At 36.4% G+C, this 26,577-nt stretch overlaps 3 protein-coding genes and 1 long non-coding RNA gene across 5 annotated transcripts in view; 1 reads left to right on the top strand and 3 right to left on the bottom strand.

Moving 5' to 3' along the window:
- Positions 1-595: 595 nt before the first annotated feature.
- On the bottom strand, positions 596-7,687 carry LOC106129995 (structure-specific endonuclease subunit SLX1 homolog). Of its 2 annotated transcripts, none has more exons than XM_060950743.1 (5): positions 7,206-7,687; positions 6,774-6,825; positions 5,830-6,021; positions 2,675-5,363; positions 596-2,143 (listed from the first exon to the last, which is right to left on the bottom strand). In XM_060950743.1, the coding sequence occupies exons 1-4, from the start codon at positions 7,382-7,384 to the stop codon at positions 4,920-4,922; spliced, it is 867 nt and encodes a 288-aa protein (XP_060806726.1). In that variant the 5' UTR covers positions 7,385-7,687; the 3' UTR covers positions 596-2,143; positions 2,675-4,919. The 2 variants fall into 2 exon arrangements, with proteins under 2 accessions (XP_060806726.1, XP_060806725.1); XM_060950742.1 differs by having other exon boundaries at positions 596-2,130.
- A 77-nt stretch (positions 7,688-7,764) lies between these two features.
- Positions 7,765-10,572, top strand: LOC106129993 (zinc finger HIT domain-containing protein 2). The gene is made up of 4 exons (XM_013328734.2): positions 7,765-7,982; positions 8,601-9,138; positions 9,717-9,920; positions 10,230-10,572. Exons 1-4 carry the CDS (start codon positions 7,903-7,905, stop codon positions 10,551-10,553), a joined length of 1,146 nt encoding a protein of 381 aa, XP_013184188.2. The 5' UTR covers positions 7,765-7,902; the 3' UTR covers positions 10,554-10,572.
- A 110-nt stretch (positions 10,573-10,682) lies between these two features.
- On the bottom strand, positions 10,683-13,387 carry LOC132903219 (uncharacterized). The gene is made up of 2 exons (XR_009657346.1): positions 13,239-13,387; positions 10,683-13,090 (listed from the first exon to the last, which is right to left on the bottom strand). It is a non-coding gene; the product is annotated as an uncharacterized LOC132903219 (long non-coding RNA).
- Positions 13,388-14,884: 1,497 nt separating this feature from the next.
- Positions 14,885-26,577, bottom strand: part of LOC106129982 (phosphatidylinositol 4-kinase alpha) — a 28,857-nt gene continuing 17,164 nt past the window's right edge. The window contains exons 25-37 of the mRNA XM_013328717.2: positions 26,054-26,200; positions 24,712-24,893; positions 24,302-24,431; positions 23,538-23,717; positions 22,465-22,585; positions 21,857-22,047; positions 20,870-20,936; positions 19,949-20,070; positions 19,121-19,309; positions 18,294-18,416; positions 17,894-18,017; positions 17,018-17,177; positions 14,885-16,276 (exon numbers count right to left, since the gene is read on the bottom strand). Of these exons, the coding sequence (XP_013184171.1) occupies positions 16,051-16,276; positions 17,018-17,177; positions 17,894-18,017; positions 18,294-18,416; positions 19,121-19,309; positions 19,949-20,070; positions 20,870-20,936; positions 21,857-22,047; positions 22,465-22,585; positions 23,538-23,717; positions 24,302-24,431; positions 24,712-24,893; positions 26,054-26,200 (1,962 nt within the window). The 3' untranslated portion in view covers positions 14,885-16,050. The remainder of the gene's footprint in view (positions 16,277-17,017; positions 17,178-17,893; positions 18,018-18,293; positions 18,417-19,120; positions 19,310-19,948; positions 20,071-20,869; positions 20,937-21,856; positions 22,048-22,464; positions 22,586-23,537; positions 23,718-24,301; positions 24,432-24,711; positions 24,894-26,053; positions 26,201-26,577) is intronic.

Genomic DNA, 26,577 nt, shown 5'->3' with positions numbered 1-26,577 from the left:
TAAGAATGATCTCTCTCTCTTCTCATGACCAAATCATCTTAACATACCCTTTTCTATTCCTGTAACTACATCTTCTTTCACATCACAACATTGCTTTATCACGCTGTTCCTTTTCCGTTCACTCAATTTCCACCTATCATACTCCTTAACGCTCTCATTTCCACTGCATTTATTCTGCTTTCGTGCTACTTTTGCCATACCCAACTTTCATTCCCATACATTAAAAATGTTAATAAAATGTAACGGATTAGTTAACAATAAGTAGGAACTCTCAAGAATTAAATTAGTAAAGTTGGCAGCCATCCAAATTTCTTAGACTTGCCCTGACCTCTCCTTAAATTATACTCTAGAAAACTTTGCATTCTATTTAAAATTTTACCGATATATGTAATTGGGACTAACTCTTGGGCCATGTTCAAAACTGGTTGTAAGTGTGCCCATATAGCAGAAGCATCGTGCTTTATATTTTCGCTTATTGTACAAAAAGATTTATGAATTACTACTTTGGTTTCCTGATCATAAAAATATAATACTCCTGTATGCAAAGAGATTTGTTGGCGGCTTCCACCAAAATGAAAACTTTGTATTTCTTCTTTATATTTTAATAAATAATTTTCGCTGAAGTCTATATGGCATATGACTTCACTAGGAGATAAATCACGTTGCAGATTCTTAATAGCGGAATATTGCATTGTTATATTTAAAACCCGCTTGAAGAAAACTGCCAGTAGAGTTTCGAACTTCATAATGACATTAGGTGGTAAATCTTCCTTTTTCTTTGTAACTCTCTTGTTTTTTTTCAACTTTTCCTACGTGGTCTTGCTTCTCAAAAATCCATTCATGATAAATAATAGTTTTCCGATTGTCAAATTCCTGGTACGTCGTGACTTTATTTTTGCAGATTTTGCACTTTCTCTCTAAACAATTTCTTTCGTAGGTACACTCTACAACATAAATTGTTCAAAACCTCAGATAAAGAATTTTCTGTGATTATATTAGCTTTCTTTAAAAATTTAATAATAAGTTCAATGTTAGAGTGCAGCTTTCATTGGCACGTGTCTCTTTTTGATTAAGGTTGAATTATCCAGAATGGTCTATATTTGCAGAATACTGAGTAATGTATATGGTCCCATTTCTTACAAAACTTCGCATGTAAATTTTTCATATTATCGGTTAAATATCTTTTTTGTTTTTTTAATGCACCTTTTTTAATAAATTCGTTTTTTCCTGGCGCCATTTGACTGTTTTCATCTTCTTGTAGAAAATTTTCAACACTTTGTTTTAGTTTCGCAGTTTTATTATCTCGAATTTTTTTTTCAGTGAATTTCTCATAGCAAAAGTAATATTTGACAATATCCCATACTTTTTGAGCCTCGAATTATCAATTTTATCCAGCAAAAGCTCCTCTTTCCTCTTTTTTGGAAGGCTTTTGTGTATTTCTGATACTCCTCGACAAACTGTTTCATTCAACAAAAGCTTCTTTATCACTTCTTGTACCTTCTCATTATTTATGTTTTTTTATGATTTCATCTACTTTCTTTTCTTGAATCTTATCTTTTTGTAACATCTGCTCCATAAATAAATGTCTTCTTAAAAGCGCTTTCTCATTTTTTTAGTTTATCAAATTCATTCTGTAAGATTGTTATTGCTTTTTTAGATATGTATCGCAATTTTCTCATTGCGCTTGAAATACTAGTTTTTTGATGCACTAAATGTGACTTCGATGTACTTTGGCTTGATGTGGATTCTTCTTGTAACATAAGAGGGTCGTGTATTGTAGGTTCTGGATGTTTATAAATTCCTCAGTTTTATTACTGGGCGGAGAGTTGTCTATTATAATTATTTGCAATATTTTCTGCTCTTTCACCTTATTTAAATATTTTCTGGAGTTTTTTCGCCATCTTCGCCTTTGCTCCCTCTTTTGTCGTGCCGTCATCTCTGTTATACTTAGGACTTGTTTCTTTTCTTTTTTTACAAGGAATTTCCTCTTTTGTTTCTCCTTCTCTAATTTGTATTTTTCAGGATCCGCCTTGATTTCTGCGTATTTTACCTTCTTTCGCAATCTGTCTTTAGCTATTTTTTTTTCTTTAGTTGCCAGTTTCTTCGGCTTCGACATTATTGCAGATGTATCTAAAAAACAAAACTAAGCAAAATAACCAAATATTTCACGAAACCTTCTTTATTAATTAGGTACCTACCTATTCCGTTCATTCAGTAGTTTTTCAGTTTATTGCGAACAGACAGCTGTCTGTCTTCTTTCGAAGCCTACCTAAGTACTTAGGTAGGTTACAAAATGTACAGATTTAATTTTAAGTTAGTTCAATAATACTGACATATACTTACACAAGTTATAATTCGATATAATCAAAATAATAGGAAAAAATTAACAAAGAGACATAGGTAGGTACATATTAATTTTATATTTAAAAAAAATCATTACAATCCAAAGTGATTCATTACCCTCCTTTAAAAAATTGGAGGGAACGGAAGGGAATTATACGGAAAGAAATGAAGTTTGAGCAGATTTCCTGAATTTACTCATGAATTAATAAAGGCTAGATATTCATAATTAATTGATAACTAGACCCTACAGTATGCTAATTACCAAAAGTTGAAATTATTTTTTTACGTCTACACTCACATACAAAAACTACGGAAGGTAATGTTTACTTACTCGTGACAAACGCTGTTTTCAGAAATTAAATCCTAAAAATATTTTGTCCGGGCAGCGTGCGACCTCTCTTGACGACTTGTATCGACAGCCTGAGGTGCGCGGGAGCGTCTTTTGTTTGGCAAGAAATAGATAGTATTGTACGTGCATAAAAATTTTAATGTTATATTTTTGTGGAAGGCAATGTAGTTTTTGGGGTGACAAAACTTTGAAGACAATTCTTTCTATATTAAACACTTATAAAAAATACTGTATTGCAGGTTTATAATAGTCAGTGAATACATTAGTATATAAGAAAAAAAAATATGTACTTTTCTCCTAGGAAAGTCAACAAAAGTGTGTCACAACGTTCTGAGGGTCCATTTGAACAAGGAGAGGAATGAAAAAAATACATGTTTTTGTTCTAAAATTTTTTTTGTTATGAGGTTTAAACCTGATATATATGATGGACATTTAAGATAAAAGTACGTCCTACCTTATTCAATAAAAAAAATACGGTTAATTACAATATTCATAACGACTTTTGACCTGGAATGGCGATTAGGACGAAACGGAAGAACCACTCTAAATCATTTATTTTATGTAGGCCATGACTTTCTTGCTTTCAACTCAATAGTACATATTTACTTTAATAAGTATCATTATGAACAACAGTGAAGTTTGTGCCAACTGCATAAATCAATATAGCTAGACTCCACAAGTTTATGTACAGTAGGCCGCGTAGAAAAGTGACGGTATCTTGCTATGTTTGTGGTGTCAACTATTACTTTTTTATACGTAGGGCAGAGACCTTCTAAACGTCTATCATTATAAAGTATATCATTTTGTTAAAATACAAACAGTATTTTGTAAATTTTTACACATTACGATTTTTTACATTCAGAGAAGCAAAGTTTGCAGTAACAAACAAATAAGTAAGTAATGTTTTACTGATATGATAGATATGATCATTGGTTATAAATACATTTATGGAAGAGAAAAAAATGCTAAAAAGAAGCACTTCTAGTTTATTATATTATTGTTAATAATGTAACCCAAGTCTCGAACTTACTTAGATGGTAATCTGTATTCGAGGTCAGCCTCGATCAATCTGTGTAATTTGTTCCGTATTTATTTATTTGTTATATCCCTTAAGAAGTAGACAAAGCAGGATGATTAAGTGAAGTATCCCAAGTTTTTCTTATCCGCGCGAATTAAGATTCAAATATAGTGAGTGACAGGTTGCTACCCCATTACATAACAGTATCCCAATTCATAAGCCATGCATTCAATCATTTATGTACAGTAATTTGAAAGTAGTACTGCTGGCCACTAAGAAAAAAAAAGAACAAAAATAGAATATTGCACAAAATATTTAAAAAGAAGACGAGCGTATGTTACAATGTTAAAATGTATATAATTTAGTTCACTTTTTATAATTTCATGGATGTTATTACCTAATGTATAAACCAAATATAAGTTCAGTGAGTTAGTTCAGAAAGTGCAGTTTTAATTTCTTTCAAAACAAGTTCCGACAAAGATCATAAAATAGTTCTGTATTAAACATTGGTCCTTCGAGCCGGATAGATAGATGCAAAAGTGAATGATGTCGTCTTTTACAATTTACAACACATTTTATTTATTTTAAATATAACTTCTTTATACGAACTCTATATGAAACATAAAATTTAAGCATAAAATACGAATTTATACTTTAAACTGTGATATTAAGAGTGTGAATACTTTACAAAAAGGTGTAATTTGGACAAGGTTTTACTATTTTTTTCTATCTCATTAGAAAATGCAATACGATTTAGGTACCTATATATCGTATTGACACTCTTAAATTCATCATTTTGTAACGTGTACCTGCATAAGACTTAAGTATTTATTGTGTTATACTTATTAAACGTATTTTTGTACATAAAAAGAACTTAATTTTCACACCATACCCAAATATGGTACATAATAAAAATGCACCTCGGTAAGAAGAAGATAAAAACAGGAACCTATTTCAAAGCATCTGCTGTCAGTCTGTCCGTCTGTTCTCTCTATCACCAGTCTGTATCTCACACAGTGGAGTATGCAACATGCAACATGGTATTGGCCGCGTTGTAGTTCTACCGATTTGCGTTAGATGGCGTTGTTATAAAAACCCAAGAAATTGCATGGCATTTCTTCATATCTTAAGCAATTTTATTGTCGATTTCAATAAACAGGTAGAAACATCATCAATGCCATACATCATCTCAACCAACGAGATTTTTTATCAACAAATCCTAGGGGATAATGGTGGACTATCTTCCCAAGACCTATCTTGGGAAGATAGTCCACCTTTATCCCCTAAATCATCAATACTGTCACATTCAAGGTTCCCGTCATCACCTACACAGTTCTCATCATCTTTAACATCATTGCAGCCCTTTGTTCTTCTTATAAGATCACCCCATTTTAGATTAATATTACAAAAAGGACAAAGTCCTTGTATAGGCACAAATTCGCCAGGTTTTAAAAACAGACTAGCTAAGCAAATAAGGTGACAAACTAAAACACAGTCATGGTTTAAACAGGTAACTTTAGATAAACTGGTTGTGATGTATTTGAAGCAAAGCAAACATTCTTCGTGAATCGTCACATTTGCAAATTTCTTCAAGTTGCTGCTTTTCACTGGTCCATTGCAGATCTTCATGTGCTCAGGAGGTTTCCTATCAATCTGCAAATAAAATTGATTGATTTTTGGAAAAATAAAACCATCAACGTTTGAAAACTATATACTTACACTACTTACACTTAAATAATAATAAACATGAATACGTTTGCGTAAAGCGAAAAATCCCACTTATCAGTTTCCGCGGGATTTTGTGGAAATCCTCTGTAAGTTAGATGGTAGTCCATATTTCCCGAATATACATGCCACATTTAAAATTTCTGAACATGAATCAGTCAGTTATCTCTTAAACTTATATTTAGAAGATAAACAACATGAATTCTGTTAAAGTCATGTAACTTGAAACTACCAAGGAGTTAATTGACGATTCAACGGTCTGTTAATGCAATGGTGGCTACATATCCCAGGCTTGATCCCCGCTCAGGTCATGATGAAAAACAAACATTTCCTTATTTGACTATAGCTACAGTTATACCTGAAGAGCTACAGTTATACCTGAAGGTGAACTTACTGGGAATTCCTCAATGTATTCTTGTTCAAGCCACCTAATCACCAAAGGGAGGCGGCACCAGGGACCAACTCGGAGCATCTCAGTCATGACCCTCAGTTTAAAGTGAAATTCTGACTCCTTTCTTGGCACCTTCTTCAAGTTAAGATGTTGGAGCCTTATCGTCTTTGAAGGGTTTTGCCAAGCCCACTCGAACTAATGATAAAATGAAATAATGTTAGTAGATCATTGTAAATGGTTTTGGACTATAAAAAGATTTCTTTGCAGGCAACTGTATCAATGTCTCTTTTCCAAATTATCTCTTAGGATCAGAGTTAGGCTCAGACAAGAGTTATTTGTGTAAAAACCTGACTTATCAACTCAAGCATGGTGGTTGAAAGCAAACCCATTGTTTTACCAAAAAGGTGAGAATGCAAGCCACTCTTTGGAAGCAGTAGTAGATATAATTATACTTAAGTTTTGTTGATGTTAATAAGGGATATATTGTATCCTATTTTGAAAATAAATTTATTTCTTTAACTGAAGTTAACTCATGACGACATAACAGGTATCATGTCTTTTACATATTTCTTTTTTTTTATTTAAGTAAGATGGTTTCGTAATGTGGAGAAGATGAATGAAAGCAGTTTGACTAACCAAATATAAAAGGAGAATGTTAATAGAAAGTTTGTAAGTACAAGGCCTAGGCAACATATCTTGATCAAATGAAAGACATCCTAGTGAAAAGTCAGGTCAAGAGTAGCCGAAACTGCCAAGCTTGCATGAAAAGTGTCAAGAATGTGGACATAGCCAAAGAAGTATACAGGGATTGTGGCAAATGGAAATATGTAGCCTCTGCCTACCCCTCCGGGAAATAGTCATGATTTGATGTATGTTTTAATGTTTCACATTATGACATATCTAAATAAACAATAACAAGCCTATTCTGGTTGATTAATGATACTTACTCTAAGTGCCGAAATATTGTTAGGGAAGCCATGCACGATAAGCACCATTTTCCTAAAAATAAAAAAAATAAATTACTAAAAAATAGTAGTTATGTATCACATATACCTACTTTGGTTACTACCTCTCCAGGAAATATTTACATAGCAACATTTTCACCTCAATGGTAGACTGGTCAATTTTAATTACTGAGGTTAATCTATCTCAATGTATGTGGACGACATTGAAAGATACATACATATGTATACATAATCACGTCTATATCCCTTACAGGGTAGACAGAGCCAACATTTTTTAAAAGACTGATAGGGTTGCTAGGGATATGTTCAGCTGTAAAATGGAGGAAATTATTTTAGTGGGCATAAAATACAAAATAAAAATACACTTCTTAAAAATCTTACTGATGTTTTAAAGTTTTAAATTGTCTTATTTACCAAGGCCCTTTGTTACTGGTGCGGTAGGCTCCTCCCGCCCAGGTTCCACGATTGTGCTGCATAACACGCCGATTGGGATCCCTGGTGTAGCCAATGTAGGTTCGACCTTTATACTTCGGATTTATGCAGTACAACAAGTAGACACCAAAAAAATCTTCTACTAGTTCTGGGTTAGACATAGTACAGCAACAAGTCCACAGATATTAATATATAATGGCTTAAAAACAAATCAATATTGAGTCGGGTGGCAACAGATAGCCGTAACAAGCTACCTCAAATATTTACGTTGTCACTATGCTTCACAGTTTACAAAGATAATTTGGCAAATCATTTTTGAATAAGACAAATAAGTTTTAAACTGCGTTCCTCCTTGTTTATATTTTTGATGTATAGATTTGTTGCTTATTAATATCATTCACTGTAAATTCGGCCGGCTAACCGGTTAGATAAAGATTAATTTTATTTGTCATGTTTATCACGTTTGTTTACTTTTTTTGACAATATTTGACTTGTTATTACTGACAGTGACAATGACTTAGTGCAATATTTATTAGTTTGTGGTTCATTGTGCATGGATTCACGACACGACCGAAACTTTGCAATCGAAGTGAATTACATGACGATGACGATTCGCATCGAATTTTAAACCAATTTGAGATTGATACGCCTCCAAGGATATACTTGGTTTGCATTCAATATGAGCAGCAGTAATTACCAACTCAGTAATACTGTGCCCGACGACCAACATAGTAACCAGAATTCAAAATTGTGCGGATTGTAAGTCTATTTTCAATAGATACATCCCAATCTTTTAGAAATACCGGAGCTGCGCTTTTTACCTTAATCCAGGAGTGGGAGTCAGGTTTTGAGAGAAACACACGTCCGTCTTACCATAGGGGAACATAACCCAAATTGGATCATGCTTACACAAACAGTTGCCCAAATTTGCAGCTTTCCTCACAATTTTCACCTCCTACACTCCTACCTCCACCCCCACATACTATAAGAGCATCAGTTAGCCCTCGCAACTTGATTGATTGTAGTACAAAAGTCATAAGTAAATGGCTGAAGTAGGATTTGAAGCTGTGTCCATGCACATCACACATTTCAATTGATCACCTTAGCTGTTTCACCACCAACACTTCTTTTAAGTCTGTTTCCTAAATTCCATTTTGTAATTTCTTTTCTTTCTTTTTATACACATACATACATTAATCATGTCTTTGCCCAGTAAGGGTACTGGGTAGACCGAGCCAACAATTTCTAAATCTCTGCCTAAAAAGGAATTGCAAGTTAATGAGCCTTTTCCTTGATTGACTTTTACAATCTGCTACCAGGCCAGATGGAAGTGAATTAGGTTTTGATTTGGTAAACATACATAGTATCTTTTTTCAGGTGTAACAATAACAGAAGTAAGTATTGCTGTCCAAGATGTGAAATTCTATACTGTTCATTGAACTGCTATAAATCCGAAAAACACAGCAGTTGCTCTGAAAATTTCTACAGAGAATGTATTAGTGAAGAACTGGCCAATCATGATGCTGACGATGAAATAAAAAATAAAACTCTTGAAATTCTTAAACGCATGCAAAATGAAGATTTAGGAATGCAATTTGATGATGATGATGATTATAAAGCGGTATTAGACTCTGATGATGGTTCAGAAGGTGATTTAGAAGAAAGGCTTAAAGACTTGGATTTAAATAATGCAGATCAGATGTGGAATGCGTTGACTGAAGATGAAAAGAATGAGTTCAGGTCTTTATGTAACGGTGGAGATATAACATCTGTAATACCACTATGGGAGCCATGGTGGATGTACCATAAAGAAAGAAAGGTGGTGGAAGATCTGAGCGAGGAGAACATTGAAGAAAAGGAAGCTCTAAAGATATGTCCTGCTTTGAAATCTGTGATTTCATTTGAAAAACTAACAGTAAGTATTAATCAATTAGGACACCAAAGTTTCTTTCATAAATTTTAAGATTTGAAATACTATTTGTGTAATAATAATAATTTTATATAAAACTCAAGAATTGTGTTACACTAGACACAACCGAGGTTTCTAAAATTGTTCTATAAGTCTGGCCATTAGAACATATTATATATTTTTATTACAAATGTATGTTATAGAATGATATGCCTTTTCTTTCACTATGTATGTATGTTATTAGTCATACCCTCTGCCACCAGGCGTCCAGGCAGTGGGTCTGCTATTCAGACAATTGACTTTTTCAATTTGACTAAACTTTCAATTATTATACAAATCCACATCTTAACCATGGATGTTGTATAAGGCAACTAAGGGAAAGACTGATAAACATAATATTTTTCTTAAAACTATTTGAATCTCAATCCATTATTAAGCCATACAACTGCATGTGGCCTTTGAGTCTTAAAACTGTTAGGTCTGTCTATACCTCAGGTAGGATGTAGATGTACGTATGTGTACATATAAATACAAATATTTATTGGTGTTCTTACAATTATGTTATATATATAGTTATGTTTTAGAAAGTTGAGCCATCACCAGCCATCAAGATGAATATCGCCAATGTCTTGGCCTCCTATGCTTTTGTAATGAGATACTTCAATGGTGAAGTGGAACCTGTTGAAGGAACTTTATGCTGTCTGATGATTTGTGGAAATTTGGACGCAAACGAAAACTGTTATGATTTGGAAACTGCCGTGGCATCAGCAGCACAAAAATGTTTACAGGTAGGTATCTATTAATTTACGAATATTTGTAATGTGTATGTGGTGTAGTGCCAGTGTCATACTCATTATCATCTGTTTCTCTTGGTCGCGTCCTCACTTTTCTGAAAAAGCCTGAGGTGCACATTTGATCATAATTCAGGTTTGGGTAAGTCATGGTTTTTTAACAAAGCGTTTCTCGGCAGACCTTCACTACTAAAGACTGTGTATATGTATATTGCTTCTTAACCCTGATTGTTCCTTTTAACTAATGTAAAATTATATCTGTGATTTGGGATCTGTCTGTAAATTTTATTTACTATTTATTTTCAGAGTGATTTTATTGAAACGGATAAAGAGAGCTTGGAAGTGATGAAACACGACACATTCCTAATATTACAAGGTCCGAGCCATGAAAATAGGGACCACTACAGTAAAGCTGCGCTGTCACATTTACACGAGATATTTAGCGAGGCAAGGAAAACTGAAAGGAGGATGAAAAAAACGTCTAGTAATAAAAATGAGTTTTCTAAAATATTTCCTGATCACAAGCGAGAACATTTGCCAGCTTTAGAAACTGCTAAATTGATGAAATGTCTAAAAAAGTTAGAGTATTATTTGTCTTACGTCCAAAGTTACGGGATGGACTTTGAATAAATGCACTTTGATAAAGAAACTTAAAACTTTTTATTGCTTTTAAATTGGTATATTTTTTATATCACGAAACAATTAGGATCCTATTAGATTCCCCATTTTTTTCAATTAAGAAATAATAAAAACAACATCTTCAAATCAATTATTCAATTCAAACTTTATTATCAACAACAAGAAATTACAATCACAGGAATGTCATTGTTTTTTATATTACATAAATATATTTGAACATAATCAACAAGAGGTAACACACTTAGAATCTGAACAACAAGATAATAATTTATGACATCCTACGTAGTATCTACATCAAAAACGGGTCCAATGTTTTATTACTTCTTAGCCACACTAGATGTGGCATTGTATTGGACTGTGTTACGATTGGAGCAAAGTGGAATGCCTTTTCAATTGAACTACCTTATTAGGGCAGTTCAATCAAGAAATCAGAAATACAAGTGAGTAAAAAACACACACTTAAAATAGATAAAAATCACAATATTGGTAACACAAAATTCAACAGTGCTGACCATAGTAGGTATTCTGAATAAAATGAAACAATACTAATCATTGGGTTTACAGATCTTCATTACGTTGTCATAACAATGCTATAATTCAAAGTACACTGACATTTTTATTGCCTTATATTATTTAGATTTCTTTGGTGCCGACCCTAGTGAGGTAGACAGAGTACATAAAATTTAAACGACAAACGAATTTGTGAGGCAGTTCTTATTCAGAATTATAAGATTTTTACCCCAATAGTGGGGCTGTTGGTGAGGATGTAGAACAATCCTATGCAACAGTTTTTTTTATTATTAAGATCTCATATAAATCAATTTGAACAATGCATTCTCTCGTCTACATTTCTATTCTAAGTTTGGATAGCTGTGAAGTTGACGTTATTGAAGAAAATGCTGCAGAGCAGTTTGTTACCGCTTCTTCTGCACTGACGTTTTGGAAGCGGCAGTAAACTTAGTTTTAAGTAATTTATTTGACGTCAACCAAGTTGTGAAACCAACGATATGACAATTATTAAGCGATAGAAGTATCCTATAATAATGAATAGGTATAAATTTTGAATTTAGTAAATAAGCAACGGACACGTCATGTTTTTTACAGCAGCATATCAATCTACCCAAATTGGCTGCAAATTCGACTATATTACCGCGTCATAGAGTTCCATCCAAAATAACTTGATATTCTGGCCAGCACTTTAGTCCCGCAGTGCGTAATTAAAACACACGTTCGCAAAGTGATGAAGCTAAAGACGCCTGATTTCCTCTGTCCTTACATAATAAATTAAAACTCATCAAATCATCAAAACAAACAAAACATTAATGTAAAAGTGCCTTTGTTTGTTCGTCTTTCATGTCAAAACCACTAAACCGATCGCCATGAAATTTTGCATAAGTACCTACTTACATAAAGTGTAAACATAGGGTACATTTCACTCGGGCGGAGCCGGGGGAGAACGCTAGTATTACATTATATCCTCATTCTGTATATATTGAATCGCATAAAGATTACCTTTATATATTAAATCCCTACACACGTTTAAAAAAATTTTACGCTTACCATGCAAAGACTACAACAAACGTAGCATGTACAGTTAACTTATCGCGTACACTACCTCTATAGTTACCAGCCAGGGGTAATATATCATCTAAAGCCAAACAACTGAACGTGACCTTTCAGTCTATTCGAGACTGCTACCCCCTGTGGGCCACTTTCTTTCGTTCAAATTATTTTGTCCTCATATTCTTTTATAAAGTCCTAATGGCAAAACGGTTTAGGCATACAATATATTAGCATAATAGCTCTTATGCATAATTCATTTTTATCATACGGGTAAATGTACATATATATATGTATATATTTCTTTCGCATAATGGTTTTCGCATAACTATTTAAAGCATAACTTACCTAACCTAAAAGAGAATTATACCTATTTAGGTATTACGTAATGTTTCAAAAATATGCCATAACACGGTAAACTACATATTTTTTCATGTTAACAGATACAGACCCTCTACCCCGCAAGGTATATAGATGTGATTATATTAATATGTAAGTTAAAAAAAAATTGTGACTCGCTCAAAATTTGCTAGGAGAGTGATTTCTGTTTTTTTTTTGTTTATCAAGGAAAAGCTATTTATACCATAAGTACTAAATATATTCTGCACCTGCTCCTGTTCGTTGATGCTTCGAATGTAACTCTGTCTGTTACGCTTTCACGCATAAATCACTGACCCGATTTTGATATTTTTTACGAAATACATATAAAATAGAATTATCAAAATATTTAAAATTTAAAAACGGCACATAAAATGATTAAAATTTAAACCATTAAAGTGTTCCAAGTATGTTAAATCGATTATCGTAATAGAGCAAGAGCCCGTGAACGCCAGACATACCTTATTTTGTAAAAGCTGAAAGTTTCTGTAAATATGCCTCTAGTACAGGTAGGAACGATCCCCACCTATGGTACTCAGGCAGTGGTTGCTTTGGCAGGTAGCAGGTAATAAAGGTATACTTTTTTCAACCTGAAATTCGTTAATTTGTAAAGCTCAGTTTTTTGATATTTTATCCGTAATAATATACAAACTCGCGTTACTCATTGCCAGACACGTACTATGGTTGCAACCCCTTGCCAGACACCCCTAAACTATAATATTTTGTAACTCTACTTACGTCATTTTGTAAAATCTGAATTTAATACATATTTTTTGGGGAATTATTCAAACAAAGTTTCTGAAGTAGCCAGACAGTTTTGAAGGTTCTATTATCCTGCCAGACGCATTGGAGTGAGCAAAAGATGCAAGAGTGCGGAGTATATGTAGTAACTGGAGCGAGTGGGACAGTTTACTATGCGTATATTACCGTCCGTTGAACAATACAAAATAAACTAGGGATGGCGATCTAAGATCGATTAATCGAAAAATCGATTATTTGGAGCGAAAAAATCGATCTTTTTAATCGATCGTATACATTGAATCGATCTCGTGAATCGATCTCAGACATTCTAAAATCGAGATACAATTTTTTCTGTTTTGGTTTAAACCATACAATTAATTGAAGGCCGTACATACAATTAATCGCTTGGATCCCGGTAGACTTGACAGATTGTTGTTTTTAAAAAGGTAAGGTATTAATCATTGGGAACTTTAAGTCAAATTATCTTATTGTTTTTGATTAAAAAAGATTTGAAAATAAATGTTTTGTTTTCTACCTGATCTGATACATTGATGATAATAGTAAATAAAAATAATTGTTAAAAGAATTTGATAAAAAGATCGTTAATTCTAACATTTGTCTTGTTTTTTATGAATTTGATTTATACTTACAGTGAAAAAACATTTTGAAAAAATATCGAAATTTTGAGGATTGATTCATCAGGTCACATCCCTAAAATAAACGACAGCTGATGCGCAATGAAACGTCGCAAGAAACCGAACACTCTGTCCCACTCGCTCCAGTTACTACATATACTCCGCACTCTTGCATCTTTTGCTCACTCCAATGCGTCTGGCAGATAGACAGAACAATAAGATAATTTGACTTAAAGTTCCCAATGATTAATACCTTACCTTTTTAAAAACAACAATCTGTCAAGTCTACCGGGATCCAAGCGATTAATTGTATGTACGGCCTTCAATTAATTGTATGGTTTAAACCAAAACAGAAAAAATCGTATCTCGATTTTAGAATGTCTGAGATCGATTCACGAGATCGATTCAATGTATACGATCGATTAAAAAGATCGATTTTTTCGCTCCAAATAATCGATTTTTCGATTAATCGATCTTAGATCGCCATCCCTAGTTTATTTTGTATTGTTCAACGGACGGTAATATACGCATAGTAAACTGTCCCACTCGCTCCAGTTACTACATATACTCCGCACTCTTGCATCTTTTGCTCACTCCAATGCGTCTGGCAGGATAATAGAACCTTCAAAACTGTCTGGCTACTTCAGAAACTTTGTTTGAATAATTCCCCAAAAAATATGTATTAAATTCAGATTTTACAAAATGACGTAAGTAGAGTTACAAAATATTATAGTTTAGGGGTGTCTGGCAAGGGGTTGCAACCATAGTACGTGTCTGGCAATGAGTAACGCGAGTTTGTGTATTATTACGGATAAAATATCAAAAAACTGAGCTTTACAAATTAACGAATTTCAGGTTGAAAAAAGTATACCTTTATTACCTGCTACCTGCCAAAGCAACCACTGCCTGAGTACCATAGGTGGGGATCGTTCCTACCTGTACTAGAGGCATATTTACAGAAACTTTCAGCTTTTACAAAATAAGGTATGTCTGGCGTTCACGGGCTCTTGGGCTATAAGAAATCACATCGATGGCTTTATGGATTTGTTGGCTACCAAAACTCTAGAATCTATTTTAGAAATACATAATGGCATAAGGAGTGATTCTCATAGTAGCAGATCGTGAATGTGGCACGGACGGGTTACGCATTTGAACCATAACACACATTTTACATACATATAGTCACGTCTTCATCCCTTGCGGGGTAGTTTGAGGCCACGGCCAAGCCACGTTCAGTTGTATGGCTTTATGATGGAATTGAGATTCAAAAAGTGACAGGTTGGTAGCCGATCGCCTACAAAAGGAATCCCAAGTTTGTAAGTCTATCCTTTAGTCGCCTTTTACAACATCCATGGGGAAAATAGTAAAATCATACGCCACGCATAGAGTGCATGATGCGCTCTAATGAGAATCATCGCTGAGAATACTGTGGTATCAAACAATTTTTTTTTCATATAAAATTTAATTTTACTGTTTTAAATTTCGAACTGACGAAAATAACGAAAAGTTTGATAGTTTATAGCGCGATGCACATACTATATAGGAAATATAACATGCTATATATCTCTTCTTCGATATATAAAAATCTATACACAGATTAGAGCAAAATCAAACAAAAACGTCCGACCTTTTATCCACCATTTTTAAGATGTCTACCTTTCAAAACTGGATCTTAATATATTGCTTGTGGACAATTTTTTAGTCAACTCTCCGATTGAAGTGCTTGTTTTAATTATATTTTTCTAACCTGGTTGTTAACTATCCCATCACAAAAATACAATACGCCTCCAAAAAATTTACTTAACCCTATAAAGTCTCACCAAACCCAATTGTTAACGTAAGATTTTTTAAACCAAGTACCTATATTGGTTAAGAAAAGCACCGGGGCTTTAGTTCGTAATAAAAAGCATTGCGCTCATTTTTTCAAAAAAAAAACCTAGATGCTGAGAAGTCGTGAATCTCGCGAAGACAAAATATGGATTTTCTGTATGTCTTCTTAGGGTCCCAAGGATAAGGCCCTGTTCATTGACGCGGCGTGAGGCGGCAGTCTTCTTTGTAAATACCAATCGAAAAGAAGTAGTAGTATCGAAATTTCAAGGTAATATCTCCTCCTCTGAAGTTCTCAAAATGGAGTATGGCTTTCAGATTGCGAGTGCAATATTTAATATTTTCATCTAGTACGGTATTTGATTCTGATAATACTGAATCATGTCGTAAGTCCTAGTCCTGAAGTTCAAGAACGAATTACGTATGACGGAAAGCATGTACGCTGCTGCCTCCTTTTCTGTGGAGTTGGGAGCGAATCGGGAACGGAGAAGTCTGATGGTCTGACCGCGGAAGCATGGGAGGCCGGTGTCCAGCATCAAAGACACCATGGATATTATCGCTTCCTGGTATGGCCTGAAAGAGAAATGAGAATTAATAAATACTGCAGTTTGTTACCGCTTCTTCTGCACTGACGCATTGGAAGCGGCAGTAAACTTAGTTTTAAGTAATTTATTTGACGTCAACCAATGTTGTTAAACCATACGTTTTGACAATTATTAAGCGATATGAAGTATCCTATAATATTGAATAAAATTTTTTAATTTGAATTTGACTTACTTATATAGATAAACATACAAGATCCAGACTAATCAGACAAAGTTTGTTTCACATCATGCCCTGACCGGTATTCGAACCCGGGACATCCGGCGTCACACACAAGTGCACTACCTCTGACCATGATACTGGATTTGACAAGTCAGGTTTCTAGACGAAGCGATTACTGTTTGTCACATGATAAAAGCTGCACAAGACGAATGTTCATTCCCTTAGTCGCCTTTTGAGATGAAAGTGGTCTTACTATACTTTAGTAATTCTATTTCTAAAGTGGTCTATTTCTAAAGTGGAAAGAGGTAGTCTCTGCCTACCCCTCCGGGAAAGAGGCGTGATTTTATGTATGTATGAATGTATGGTCTTATTCTGAAATATATCGCCGAGTCATATTCAAGGGAACCATCCCGAATAGTAGTACCTTGAGGCACTCTGAGAATCTATTCTATTATATTCAACCTTACATAACATGACCCTTCTTTTTCCCATCTGACGTCAAAGTCTCCTTCTAACACAACAAGGCGCTGTCCACCCCGCGAGACATACCTGACGGCGAGGAAGGCCTGCACGCACAGCTCGCAAAACCACCTGAACGGCGGCGCCTCCATCTTGCCGCCCATCACCATCACCATCTCGTCAGTCAGCTTGATGTCCGGCTCGAAGCCCAGGTTGCCGCCGGGAGACGATTCGAACATGAATCCGAAATCTGTTAAGTATTTATTTCTTTTTAATGTAGACAATATGCTTTCGTCCACGATTTAGATTCAAGATCTATATTCGTTAATTGACGTCCAGTGCAAATGCCAGTGTGTAGTTTGTTCCGCCGATGTTGACGTCAATAAGCCATACCTGTTTCCTATTTAGAAAATTAATGTTTTCTATTTCTAAAAAAGTATTTATTCAGTAACAAATTCTTGGCATCAGTTCCGGTTACACTCTAACTTTTCTGAAGCACGAAGTGCGCCTCTACGACCTTGATCCTAGATTAGGTGAGTGAGGTTTTTACACGAAGCGAATTCCATCTACGAAGCTAGCATGGCATAAACAATCTCTGTTTCGCTTTTTCTTATAACGTGAAACGAGACAGCGACAGTTTATAAGGCGATTATAGGGCATAGCGCGTGCCATGCTAGTCTCACTGGCTTCCGCAACCTTTGCAGGAGGACCTAACTCGGGTTGGATCAAGATTACTCATTCAGTTGCCTGAATACTCAGATTTCACCACAAAGTTTTCCCCTACCGTACGAACATCGGTTAACACTCAAACTAATGTACGAAAATCAAAAAAATGGGTCATTGGCCCAATTAAGTTTTGAACCTGTGCCCCCATACGCATTAGTTGCATATTTCAGCCAGGCACCTTAACCGTTCGACCACAGACTCTCTGCAAGCCTTACGAAAGGTAAATAATGTAATACCAACCAATATGTATGATATGCCCGTCTGTGTCCAACATGATGTTTCCATTGTGGCGATCTTTGATCTGAAGAAGGAATCCTATCACGCTATACGCGGCCATGGATGTCACGAAGCAACGCCGCGCCGCCTGGAAACGTATACAGAGTTGAGTTTTAACCTCAGAAATTTGGCGTTTCTGCTTCTACGAGTGTGTGTGTGCCTGTTTGTGTATTTTTGTGTGTGTGTGCTTTCGTCGGTGCTTCTGTGTCTGCCTCCTGAACGGATAAACGAAATGGTCTGTTTTATTGTAAGGTGAGTTTATCTGAATAAACATAATTAATAAGGGATCTAGTCAGAGTTTGAAATCAGCATTATGGTATTTAGGAAATCATATAAAATTATCAGTGTGTACGTATGAACAAACCTGGAATTCCCGCGTGGTCTCATCGCCGTATTTCTTGATGAAATACTCGTACATTCCGATGTCAGTCTGCCTTCCGAGTTGATCACGTGATTTTGCGTTCGGCACGCACTCTATCACGCCGCACTGAAAACAATGGCAGTTTTTATAAACTTGGATAAAGAAGCTTATACATGCGTGAAGTATATAGTTATAGTCATCATCTTCGCAGCGTAAGGACCAGTAGCGTCGTCACCACTGTGACGTCACACAGGATTGGGTAAGTTAGGTTTTAACACGAAGCCAAGTCCCGAAGTCCCGTCTTGTCGACCTTAACAAGGGAACTAAACATTGCATCATGGTTCCACATCCAATTGCCCGACCGTGTGTGATTTTAAGTATTAAAACAAAAAGAATAATAAGTTGTATAAATAAAAACAATCTGTAGTCACATAAAAACTATAATTGGGATATGTCCGCCATTGTACATATTCTTTAAAATCCAATTATTGTTTTGTGTTTTGTAATTTTTAATGTGCGACAATAAATATTCGAGTATCGTACTTCGTAATTCGCCTAATCTATCATTATGCGAATTGCTATTCCCCTATGCCTACAACTTAGGAATTATCATTGTAAGAGTAAGAGGCCCATATCCAAAACAAGATAACCAAAAAACTGTTAGTCTTGCAATAGCCTTACGCCCCAAAATACTAGCTTTAACACACAAAAAAGTAATTTACCCGCTACCTATGTTAGATCATTGCAAGTACTTTATTGCTGTCAGTCCCTGTTGCATCCTTACCCATCTGAACTTATCAAATCCAGATATATTTTTAGAGTTAACTTACCCCTGGTGCAGTGGCGACCACCTTGTACGGGAACAGATACAGGTCGAGGCCGACCTGCTGGAAGATGTTCTGGAACAGCGAGATGACCTGCAGCGCCAGCATGTCCTGTCTCACGTCATCGCCCACTTTGAAGATGGCCGCCTGCCACGACTCAGCCGCGATGGACGTGTAGCGGTCTTTGCCTTCCTCCTGCATAGGTTGAAAATTGTTATAGTCCCCGGCACGTAAATTCAACGTAGGGTCAGGTCAAAAGTACCCGAAACCGCCGAGCTTGTATGAAGAGAGTCATGAATGTGGATGAAGCGAAGGAAATATGCAGAGATCGTGGCAAGTGAAAAGAGGTAGTCTCTGCCTACCCCTCCGGGAAAGAGGCGTGATTTTATGTATGTATATATGTACAACTAACACTTTATGTGAAAAATTGCTAGTGCGCATCCCGGAAATGTCAAATACCGCGTTGAGTTTGTTTTTAATCTGCATTTTTGGATGATGTAAAAAAAATCAAACATATTAGTCAACATCGATATGCTAATAAAATCCGGGCCAAAAATATCGCGGGCAGCAGCTTGTTAATAATAGTAGATATGTATTGAGACTTAAGGTAAAAGACGGGAACTTAAAAATTAATTTATTTGGCATTCAGAATAAAAACGTATATAAGTATATCGAAATTAATTGTTACAATCAGCGGAAAATTTAAAGTCACTGAAATGTAGCAAGAATAACGCAGGCGCTTGCAGCTAACTTCACACTTTATATTAGTTCCTCGGCGATACTTAAGATGGCGTTATTAGTCTAAACAATATGTTCATATTGGATCCTACTTACCGCCGGCGGTTCTTCCCCTGCGGCGATGGCCATAGCTACGGCCTCCATCTCGGCTATGCCATACCTCCTGACGCGGAACCTTGCCAAGTATGGCGCTTTTGCCGCACTTTGCATTGGCGTGCCTTAACAAAAGACAAAAATAACAATGTTATCTATTGCGGCTAACAATAAATTGATAAGAATATCAGGTCCAGTAAAAATAGGGGTTGAGGACCAGTCCATCTCGTTTCCGTGGATGTCGTAAATGGCCACTAAGGAATAGGCTAATAAACTTGGAATTCGACTCTTAGTCGATGGGCTAGCAACCTGTCACTTTTAAATCTAAATTCTCTCTCAATAAGTTAAACGTGGCCTATCAGTCCCTTCAAGGCTTTTGGCTCTGTCTACCCCGCAAGGGATATAGACGTGAATATATGAATATAAATTACCAGACCAAGTGATCGTACTGGATTTCGTGAGTCTTTCAGAAAATAGTTCAGATCACTCACGAAATTCTGATGAATATGAATCTTGTGCGCTAGCAATGAGGTTCAAAATTCGACGCAGTCACCGGTCACAATTTCGTCAGAAAGGGGTTTAGTGGTAGATAGGCGAGAAGTTAACCAATGTATTAAAATATTTTGAAGAAACCTATACAATTAATCAAGCACTGTCCGAACTGGTTTGTTTACCCAGGGTTAACAGTCTCTGCCTACTGAAATTGGCCAACCTTCTCACTCATAAGCTGTGGTCGCTGTCAATGATTACGATTCCAAAATGTTTAAGTCGCAATCGCAACAAATTCCGATTTAAAGATATACCTAGTCATCTTTGTCATTCTTTCAACTATTTTATTACCCCCTCAACAGTCCAACAGTACAAATTTTGCCACTAATGCAAATAAATTAATTGTAATTTTCTTTTTTAATTCAATAGACTCACCGCTCTTATAATCGATGTCTACAACCATGGAGTCAGGGTTTGATGGCAAATAACAACCCGGTTGTACCTGTAAGTGAGATAATAAACTGTTACAATATGTATCTATGAATTAAAAAAATAATTACACTATTGAATTGTACTATTAAATAAAGGAGAAAAATAAAGGAGGAGTGCCGTGTGGTTCCCGGCACCAATACAAAAAAGTGCCGTGTGGTTCCCGGCACCAATACAAAAAAGTGCCGTGTGGTTCCCGGCACCAATACAAAAAAGAATAGGACCACTCCATCTCTTCCCCATGGATGTCGTACAAGGCGACTAAGGGATAGGCTTATAAAATTGCGATCCTTTTTTTAGGCGATGGGCTAGCAACCTGTCACTATTTGGATCTGAATTCCATCATTAAGCCGAACAGCTGAATCTGGCCATTCAGTCTTTTCGGGACTGTTGGCTCTGTCTACCCCGTAAGGGATATAGACGTGACTATATGTATGTATATGTATAATAAAGGAGAACACACATAATTACACCCTGGGTCACTCCGGGCGTCAAAGGCGCACCCTGGGCTCCTCTCCAAAGGTGAGGATGTAACCGGGATTAACGCCAGAAGGAAGAAGAAATATCTGTAGACTAGCTGTGCCCGCGACTTCGTTCGCGTGGAATAGTTATTTTGGGCATCATTGAAGCGACCAGTAGTTCCTGAGATTAGCGCGTCCAAACAAACAAACTCTTCAGCTTTATAATATTAGTATAGATAAACACACCCTCTCTCCCATGTGTTCCCATTATATTGCACCCTCCACACCTCCCACCAGATAGTCTGCAGGAATCCACAAAACGTGGCCATAACGGCGTAGGCCACGTTTAGGTCTCCTTCATTTTGTCTTCCATGTCACGGACACAGGCTGCCTCGGATATAGGTCTCTTTGAGAAACTCCGCACATCCACATGTTCATCTCCATGTCCCACTTAGTGTAAGTGAACACTTACCTTAATATTCTTCAAAGCCTCCAAACAGGCCCGTTTCCTCTCCGCACCTTTAGGGTAAGGTCTGATGATGCCGCTTATATTCGTGATTTGGCTGAAGAAGTCGAATTCCCTTTCGTAGAAAGCTTTCGCTGGGCCAGACAGGTCGTCCACTATGGCTTTAGTAAGGCCTTCCAGGATGTCGAATAGAGCCGCTGAAAAATAGATAGATTATTACGCCCTGAATGATATTTGCACAGAACTTGTGAAAGTTACATTTAAGGATTTTTTCGAATTATATCCCTTTCTGGACTCGAGTAATGTTTATAAAAATAAGATTTATGATTGACAATAGAATTGAGGAAAAAAGATATCCTAATTAGATGTTTGTATCTTTGTCAGTGTTCATTACTCTCATAAATAAATTTAAGTAAGTATAGAAGTTTGTTTATCTTATTGGGCGATATACGACATCCAACCAACGGCCGGGGACCACACGGCACTTTGGAATAGGATCTTCTAGGCGTGGGAAGCCTAAATTTGGTATTGGAATTATTAGATTTTTTTATTTTACATAGGCAGGGTAGCGGTGTTTTTTAATTGTTAAAAAATTAATAAAAATCTTAACTCACTGTCTTTGTTATGCATCTCTTCGTCGGTATACATGTTGGTGTGCATATTCCATATCAGCTGATGTGCGACCACTTGCGACTTTTTGGCTAAAGACTTGATCAGTTCTGCTACATATCCCATCTATAACAAAAATGTTATTGCCTTATAGCGTACTACAGCTTTTGGCCGCAATCCCTCCGTTATAAAAAGGTTTTATATGTAAAAGTACACTTTTTAGCCTTTGGTTCAAACACTAAGCAGTATTTTTTTTTTTCACAACAACATTACTCTCCATAGCTGCAGTCTATATTTGTACCAAAAACATCAGAATCAAAAAGATCCCACGTCTTTTTAAAACGACAGATTTTTTTCACACTTTAATGCTAATTAACTGGTAAATTTACCGTATCGTCTCATCTTCCATCCCTCGCACACTTTGGTTTATTTTAAAAAATATAAAGAGAGGAGAGATAAGATATTCATTATAAATAAGCTATGTGAATCGAAATTTCGTATGACATCAGCAGTGGAATTTGTATCTTTTTCTTTCTCTGACATGAAACGGATTAGTGCGAGTTTTACTCGATCAAACGCGTCGAGCAAGTAAACGCGATGTTGATCAGCGCCACCTAGTGGTAACGCGATGGCACTAATGCAATTGCATACAAATTCGAGATCACTTTCTCGACGCGTTTATTTGAAGTGTGACTTCTGTTAACTCAGAAGTGGGATTCTGTTAACATGCTGTGGACTTATATCAGGAGTGGGATTATTTCAGGTGTCTTCTTCAAGGAGAGTGTGGAGGGAAAGGTCGGAGTGGGAAGGCCTAGACGAACGTATCTTGATCAAATTAAGGACGTCCTGGTTAAGGGTCAGGTCAAAAGTACCCGAAACCGCCGAGCTTGCATGAATAGAGTTATGAATGTGGATGAAGCGAAGAAAGTATGCAGAGATCGTGGCAAGTGGAAAGAGGTAGTCTCTGCCTACCCCTCCGGGAAAGAGGCGTGATTTTATGTATGTATGTATGTCTTCTTCTACTCAGAAGTGGAATTGACATAAGATGTATGTTTCTATTCAGATGTTATATAATTACCGTGTCGTGTCTTAACGCCTGTACCAACTGCGGTATGTACAGCAGCACTGCGGACGATGGGTACTCGGTGAGGGCGAGTACAGCCGCCTGCGCGGACAGCGGGTGCGGCGGGTACTGCCGGCTGAAGTACGACAGCGCCTCTACGGGCGATACTCGCGCCCACGTGATCATGTGTACCAACTGTCGGTGGAGGAAATCATTTCTAATTTTAATATCAACGTTATGTTTCGTAACAACAAAATTCTTTACATACAAATATACAGATACATATTATCTTAGTAGAAGCAGAGCCAATGACAGTGTCTTTCGTCATACGAATTTGCATTAAGGGAGCAGATTTTTCTAAATTTCGGGCGGGTCGCTTTGCTGTTGCAAGATAGCTACAATAACCCTGCAGTTTCGTATCCCGTATTTGTCACAAACAAAAATTCATATATATATTATTATATATGAATATATTATTTGACAGCCTCTGTGGCGCAGCGGTAGCAGTAAAGCAGTAGGTAGTACGCTTGTCTGTGACAACGGAGGTCCCGGGTTCGAATCCCGGCCAGGGCATGATGAGAAAAGAACTTTTTCTGATTAGCCTGAGTCTTGGATGTTTATCTATATAAGTATTTATTATAAAATAGAGTATCGTTGAGTTAGTATCTCGTAACACAAGTCTTGAACTTACTTCAAGGGTAACTCAATCTGTGTAATTTGTCCCGTATATATTTATTTATTCATATAATATGTTGATAATAGTCTGTGTGTACACTAACTTCATGAGCGTCGTTCAACAAAGTCTCAGTGGTGACGAGATATTTGAGCGCTTGAGGGATGTGGCACACCGACGTCGGTTGCGCTTGGACCTTCCTCCTGATCTCGGCTACTATGCCTTCATTTTTCAACCTTAAACAAAATATTTAATTATACTATTTACTACTAATGTATTCCTATCCCACACGTCTATACAGTTATGCAATAAATATTTTGAGTTTATGCATTTAAAAATAATTCTATCACGGCATATTTTTTTTTACAAAAATTAACCCCTAAGGTACTAAAATGGAGGGGGTGAAAGTTTGTATCAAATTTATCATAGGTAAACTCCACCCGTCCGAAAACGTTTCGCTATTGTTTCATAAACATTAACTCTGGAAACTGCTTCAATACAATATCAGTCAAGTACCTCTCCGGCAGAAATATAGCCAGCATGGGACTAATGTCCCAGGCGAGCTTGGCGTAGTCCCGCCACGTCTTGTCGGTGTTGGGCTTGGAGCGCCACGTGGCGATGTTGTCCTCGCCCGGCACCGCCTGCTCCGGCCTGCTGTGCGGGTTGTGCCACGTCACAAGGAACTCTATTTCTACTGCCTGTAAGATGAAAAATGCTTAAACTATCTCATCATGCCTGTAAGATATAAAATTGCTTAAATTATTCCATCATTATATTTATAGTCAATTAAAATCTGTTACACTTGGGGAATATATGTACAATTGGAATAGAATAGGATCACTTCATTTATTTTACATGGATGTCGTAAAGGCGACTAAGGGAAAGGCTTATAAACTTGGGATTCTTATTTTAGGCAACAGTCTAGCAACCTGTCACTTTTTGAATCTCAATTCTATCATTAAGCCAAACAGCTGCACTAGGCTTATCAGTCGTTTTATTACTGTTGGCTCTGTCTACCCCACAAGGGATATAGACATGAGTATATGTATGTATGTAAACTTGGGGTGGTGCCCGAGGTCCGTTGTGAACCAGGAGTTGGTTATTTGTTCATTACACGGGATAACATACCTACATATAATATCCCTTGCGGGGTAGACAGAGCTATCTGATGGATGGATTTATGACTTAGTGATGGAATTGAAATCCAAATAGTGACAGGTAGCAAGACCATCGCCTACAAGAAGAATCCCAAGATTATTACGACATCCACGGGTAAGATGGAGTGGTCCTATTCTATTATAGTGCCGGGAACCACACGGAATAACTATGGTTTAAATTCTGCAACCTGTTGACCTGCTGACAGAGTTGTCGTTATAACGACCATATTTTTGGAAACATTCAAGCGGCTGAACAAAATTGACTGTAGTAATCAGTGCATCCCAAAAATTATAAAATTTATCAAACTTAATATAACTAGAGGCTGCCCGCGACTTCGTCCGCATGGAAACCCTATCAATCCCGCGGGAACTCCGGGATAAAAAGTAGCCTATATGTTATTCTCGGTCATTAGCTACCTACATATCAAATTTCGTATCGTAATCGGTTCAGTAGTTTTTGCGTGAAAGAGTAACAAACATCCATACTGACATACAAATTTTCGCTTCCAATATTATTTTTAATATTAGTAGGATTTTGATGCATATAAATTAGCACCGGTACTTTTGAAATCGCCGCCCATAACGAAAAGATCGACAAACCAGGATCTCCTCCCGAGGGCTCGCTATCTCTTTCCTTCAATATTAACTTCAACTATGACATAACAGAGTCTGTACTAAGGATAATGAAGAGAAAATAATACCATGAGCTCCAAAATGAGGTTCCTCTTCCTAACGTAATCTTTCACGAAGGTGTCCTGGGATTTGGCGGGAGGTTTGACACTTCTATTAGATCGCTTTCCAGCAACACTGCCAGCGCCACTGCTGAGGGTAGTTGTAGACATTGGCACCTGATAACAAAATAATGCCACGGAATCATTAAATAAATAAATAAGTTTAAATAAACAAATTACACAGATTGAGTTAGCCTCGAAGTAAGTCCGAGAGTTGTGTTACGATATACTAACTCAATGATACATACATACATAAAACCACGCCTCTTTCCCGGAGGGGTAGGCAAAGACTACCTCTTTCCACATTCATAACTCTCTTCATGCAAGCTCGGCGGTTTCGGGTACTTTTGACCTGACCCTTACCCTAACTCAATGATGCTATATTATTTATTATAATTGAGTTGAGTTAGTGTATGTATAGTAACTTTTTCTGATAATTAGTTAGTAAGTACTTTACAATTATCAGAAAAAGTTGTTTTATCATCATACCCTGA

This window comes from Amyelois transitella, chromosome 22 (assembly GCF_032362555.1).
Source record: "Amyelois transitella isolate CPQ chromosome 22, ilAmyTran1.1, whole genome shotgun sequence".
NCBI classification, from domain to species: domain Eukaryota; kingdom Metazoa; phylum Arthropoda; class Insecta; order Lepidoptera; family Pyralidae; genus Amyelois; species Amyelois transitella.
This window is presented reverse-complemented; position numbering and strand designations above follow the sequence as displayed.